Source organism: Fulmarus glacialis, unplaced genomic scaffold (assembly GCF_000690835.1).
Source record: "Fulmarus glacialis isolate BGI_N327 unplaced genomic scaffold, ASM69083v1 C14254733, whole genome shotgun sequence".
In the NCBI taxonomy this organism is placed as follows: Eukaryota; Metazoa; Chordata; class Aves; order Procellariiformes; family Procellariidae; genus Fulmarus; species Fulmarus glacialis.
The window spans coordinates 1,658-7,718 of NW_009242918.1; the positions used below are offsets into that span (position 1 = coordinate 1,658).

The following is a 6,061-nucleotide window of genomic DNA, read 5'->3' on the forward strand; positions in this document are numbered from 1 at the left end:
CCAGGAAGATCAGTAAATCCAGAGATTCCTCTTTCAGGTCTATTACATCTCAAAAAAAAATTGAAACACGTTCAGATACCAAACACAGCAACAGACATGTTTAGGCAAGAACCAAAAGCACTTAAATACAACCTTTTTTGAAGAAGAAGAAGAAATATGCATCACCAGCAAATCACTCAGTCCAGAACAGCAGCTGTTTCACAGTAACATCAGATTTTACACCTTTTAACTACGGCTTACGCTAAGGGGTCCAATCCCACTCCTAGAATTGCTCATGTCCCCCAGACTTTGCAGCACAGAGATTAGGACTGGGTTTGCCAACCATTGGTATCGGTTTAGAAATACAGCAACTATCTGCTGATCTCAAGAGTAAGCTGGGATAGGGTACATTCCCCCCTCTGCCCCCAGCAAGCCCCCTACATCTTCTGCTTGACATAAGCTGAGAAAATAAATACTGGGACTTCACTTTAGGCTTTTTCTAAACAGTAGGTCCTACTTCTTTACACTCAGCTCCACAAAGTAAATTAAAGAAGTATATCCTTCGTCCAGCAAAGTACATTTTAGTCAACCATAAAGGCAAAATAAAGAATTGGATAAGCACATCCATTGCTCTCAAATGTTTGTGCCATCCCCTTTGTTTGGCACTGTTCCTCGCACGGAAAGGCAGCACGGTTGCCTGGTTTGGGTAAGCCTTAGGAACAACCTTGTAAAGAGCTAATGTTGCCACCGTGTGGTAACCTTCAGAAACAAAAGTGTACTTCTGCAGTATCCTGCAGTATACTTTTCTGTATCCCCGTAGCTTTAAAAAAACGGACAAACCAACACAGATGGCACAACATTCGTGGATTGAAAGGAAGGTGGACTACCAACGATACAGAGCTGCAGGTTTCAGAGAGGTTTCACGAGTTGCTAAAAGGAGCACCAGACGCTCTCACATGGAACACGCTCTTCAGAAAGACACAGCGCAGGTACCAAAGACCGGTATATTCCACTATTTTTCTTCTCCCCTTTCCTCTGAACTGTAAAAAAAATGGTACTTTCACAGAAGCACTTGATGGCAGACATGGTATTACAGAACCAAGTTTTCTTCTAAGGCATGTAACCCTCTCTCTCCCTAACAGCGCCTTAATCTTTAGTGCCCGCTCCCCCAGCACACCCCTTTCCATGGTGCAGAGCTCGGGCAGACACAACCGCCCCACAGGTAGGCAGCCCTCCCCCTGGGCACGTTTTGTACCCTTACAAGGTTCCTCTTCAGGAAAATGACAGCTGCTAGGCAGCTTGGCAGGTTACGGTACACTTCGTACCATGGAAATTTTTCAGATACCTCAGTAGCTGCCGAGTGGTACTGGTAGGAGTGAAAACACTTGATAAATTGCTGCAGCCATAGGCAAAGTTATTATTTGGAAGCAAGTACCTTTAAAAACGAGCAAATAATGTAAAAAAAGCATTTGTGAGCTCATTATGATTGAAGGCACATCTATTTTCTCTACAGGCACTTTTAGCAATTTTTCCCCAGTCTTACTTAACTGAGTTTAACAGTAGTACATAAAAAACTCAAAACAACCCCAAGGAGTAACTCTTTCACCTTAAAGGACTTCCAGGTTGATACACCTTTCAAGCTACTTTCAAGTTAGGAGTTTTAGAGCAGGTGGATTTAATCACTTTAAAATCCAATTTAAAATCAAGATCTCCAGATGCTTGAACATGGGTTTTAATCCCAGTTTGCATCATTTCTGGGTTTTTTTCCCTTAGCTGTTATACCCATTCGTATCAACCATGTGCTCAGTTTCCAAGGGCATATAAATAGCTCAAGACAACATTGTATAGTTTTAAGTGTTTGAGCATGCAGATGCCTAATTCTGGCTGAAATAAGCAACACTAGCCATTAACTACTTAAAAGCACACATTTGTGAAAACACATGCTTATCAGTGTATTTGACAATATATATTTGAGTATATATTTGACAATATATTTAAAGGTCCTACAACCTTCATTTTTTAAAATATATATTCTCCCTCCTCCATTTTATATTTGACTGTAAAAATAATTTGCTTTTCAATTACCAGAGATCTCAGACTTCCACAATTTCTTCATTCAATATGAAGAAAATATATCCCCTGCCAACAAACTACACAGGAGAAAACACAGGAAAAGATGGATGTTGACATTTGAGATACATAAACGTTATTTTATAGTGCAAAGACTAAATTGAGCACTTCAGTGTTTCAGATGGCTTGAGTAATTTTTAGGTCATGCCTCTTACTTAGTGGTTTTGACTAAAAAGTGGGAATTATATGCCACATAGTTTAAGGAACTGTAATTAGGCTCAGGTCTTGACATAACTCTTAAGTTGAAACATTCTGAAAAGCAAGCATGCTTAAACACGAGTCACCAATTTCCATCCTGTTAATATGTCACCAGTTGTTGTAACTGCGCTTACAGGACAACTATGGTGTTAGACTTCTGAAGTAAGTAAGTATTCCAGGTCACTACTTAAAGAACAGTGGAAGTTTTTTAGAAAATAGAGTAATTTGAAGTGTTCGAACAGCAATTTGTCAGTCTTTCAAATACTGACATACTTGTATTCTAACCAGAACACATACTTCCAGGTTATGCCTTAATTTATACAGAAAAATTAGTGTAAGTGATTATTTCTCATCTTTCACACTCAAGACTATGCAAGTAATTTTGTTCATTCCCAACCATTTCAATAGCAGACACCTACTTCAAATAACTGGGTATGCAAATATTTCAACTGGCATCAGGTATAGAGTACTGAGCATAGTCTGTATGGTTGACTTCACGGAACGCGACAAAAACATTTCTGCATGTTCCTGGGAAACACCAGAACCCCAACACTTGGACGTTAATAAATGAGACAGACAACAATTCTTGGTCAGAAGCAAAAGTGAACTTAGATTACAATTTAAATCAGATGTTTAACCATTTGTTAATTTTAAAGAATCAGAACAAGGACACAAAGTCATACATAACTAGAAGTTCATTTTATTTCTGCGCCTTCGGTGCCTTCTGCACCTTCTCTGACTTCTGCGCCTTCTCTGACTTCTCTGGCTTCTTGCCTTTTTTAGAAGACATCTTCTGGAGCTTCTTCATTTCGTGCTTGATGATCCGATTTCTCTGTAAAAAAGGTAAATGTTTACTATTAATTAGAATGAAAACAGCAACAGCTCAAATATTATGCCTTAATTTAAATACTAAGCTTTCAGATTCTGCCCTTTCCTAACCAATTATATTTATATTATATAGTCAAAAGATTTACCATGTATTACCTTTAAAATGTCAAATTCCACCTAAAACTGTTCTGATCTACCAAGTGGACAACATCATTCTGGCTGGTAACTTGGGCACCCCAGTATTTCATGTGTAATGACATTCATTACAGACTGAAATACTAACAGTAACCCACCAAGAATATCTGATTTCACCAGCAGGTAATTCCTTCCTCAGCTATAACTTGGAGGACTGACACACAGATCATGTGGGTTCAAGTTTAATCAACTACTGAAGAGAAAGTGGTGGCTAAAGAAGCATGAAAAATTCAAGGCATTCACACATCCTTTGTGTCACTCCATAACCCAAGCCAGCTATAAAAGTAGGGCTACTAACATCTGTATGTGGCTCTAAAGTGAAAGCTACAAGCATTAACCCCATAAAGAAGCGACACTCAAACACTTACCATTTTCTTTGCTTTCATAACCTTGTAGCGATCAAAGTCAGTCATTTTGGCTTTCTGTTTGAAAAGAATCAGTCATGAAGCTCTGATATATACATATGCAAGTAGTAAAACTCTGTTTCAAAGCATTCCACAAGTAACTCTGATCATCTCCAAATTAGATTTAGCTGCACATCTGGAACTAGTTCACTATTTAGGCTTTTGCTGTGAAGTGATGGTGCAGGAAAAGCGGTGGTTACAGAAATGACTGAACAAAACCACGTTTACTGTTAAAATACAAGAAGCTGAAGCTGATTGGTAGCAACTTTTAAAAATCTATGCCTTGTCTATCTTTACTCTTAGCCTGCAATTGAAAACACGTACTTTATTAGATTGCACCTAATTTTAGTAAGCAGAAGCAATACAACATTTATTACCCATCAGTGAAAAACTGTACCTTTTCTCGGGCTTCAATCTTCTTTGCCCATCTTGTCGCTGCCCATTTTTCATTTATATTTTCCTTCTCCCAGGCCAGTCGCACACACTTCTGACGAGCACTGCATTAGAACAGTCATAAAATTATATCCACAGTCTTTATAAAAAAAGGTTCTCTCTGATGCTGGCCCATCAAATTTCATACAAGGGAAGATCACCCTTCTACATTACTTCAGACATTTACTTGAAGTCAATGCCACACACATCTCTGTGGGCTAATTAACATTTTGTTATGTAAATGCTTTGCTAACACTGATAGATGAGGGACTCCAAGAGGCATACTCACACACTATTCCTAGGACTGCTTCAGAATCAGAAATGCAGCAATTTTTTGTTTCTAAATTACAGAAACTCATATAGTAACTAAGCTAAAGAGAACAGAATGAGTTCAGCCTCCTTCAGTTTCATGTAGTTCTGTAGGCAGGGAACTTATTTAATGTCTGAAGGTGACCTAAGCAATAGCAAAAGCAAAGCTGCACAGTATTTACTGCAACTGCTTCCCCCCACACCATCCACCCCACAACTACCTGCAAGTTGCCTAGCCCAGTGTGCCATTTCCTTTGCTCCTGAGCAGCGGTTATCAGCCAATATTGGTAACGAAAACTTAAATGTATTCAATTATGATAACATGGTCTGCCAAATTTTTACTGTGCACACGTTAATCCAGTGACTTAACGCTGTATGAACTTCCTAGATTTAGCAAGCATCAGATCACATAATTCAGTCATCAAGTGACAGCATGTTTTTTCACACAGGTCAAAAAATGCCAACAACTCACCTGTGTGGGAACTTGAGAACAAAGTCAGTCAGCTGCATGCACTTGAAGGGCATAGCCTGCCTTCTGACACCACTGCAGGGGCCATCAACCAGCGCCTGAAAAAGGAAAACAAATGTGGGGGTTTTGTAGCCGTTTTTCCATCATACTTGATTTAGACAGCAGCTTCCTGTATGAACAGTATCTCGACAACAATAGTCCAAAATTGAAATAAATGTTATGCAGACAAAACCTGAGATTGTTAAGTCTTGCATATACAACCCAAGCTTTACAGAAAGAATGTTAAAGACCCATCTTTGTCTTTGGAAAAAAAACAAACTGAACTTTAAAAAAAGCACACAGAACTAAGATGACATACTTCAACTTTCTTTGTTTTCCATCTTTTTCAGGAACGTTAAGCGAAAAGAGTCCCCTAGCCCAAACATTTGCTTTAAACATACATTAATGCCATTCCATTCATAAGTTTTAGACTCCAACTGACATCACTTGTCCACTTCTACTCCTAGGAAACATAGCAGAGAGGGGAATATATCACTTGCCAGTGAAAAAAGCTTGCTACTGAAAGTTTCAAATGCAACAACAGCTGTTAAATCCCACCTTTTTGTCAATTGCTTATTTCTTTGAAAAATCTATTCACAGAAAATTCCTTCAAAATCGATACACTCTGAGCGTACAAGCTTCTGTTAAGGCAGAAAGGAGAAAATAAAGGTACAGTACTCATAGCTTACCCTATTTTGGTCAATAACATCCACAATGGCCACCAGCTTGCCAGCATGCGGCCCGAAGGAAATGAAGGCAACTCTGCCAATCTCGACGAAGCGTTTGAACACCTGGGAGCAGGAAGAATTGACAGAACTTAGGCGAGAATATACCCATTGCGAGACTCAAGGTTCTCACAGCCTTTAAAACAGCTTCCCAAGCTTTCGAACTGCACAAAATCCTTTCGCTTGACCAAAAGGCCCACGGTAACGCCCTCAACTAGTTTTTGCCGGCCCCGGCCCCGCGTGGAGGCCACAGGCAGGCGGAGGAAGAGCCGCCGGGGAGAAGCAGTGAGCCCCGCGGGCCGCAAAGAGCCAGGAGCGGACGGGCCGGCTCCGACCGTGCCTGGCCCTGCCCG

General features: G+C 40.0%; 1 protein-coding gene across 1 annotated transcript; it reads right to left on the reverse strand.

Annotated features, from left to right (window-relative positions):
- Positions 1-3,007: 3,007 nt before the first annotated feature.
- Positions 3,008-5,774, reverse strand: RPL14 (ribosomal protein L14; the record flags this gene model as incomplete). The annotated part of the gene is made up of 5 exons (XM_009586373.1): positions 3,008-3,139; positions 3,699-3,752; positions 4,132-4,231; positions 4,948-5,042; positions 5,673-5,774. Coding segments are annotated over 5 exons (483 nt in total), but the record flags the coding sequence as incomplete, so codon positions are not given.
- Between the last annotated feature and the right edge of the window lie 287 nt (positions 5,775-6,061).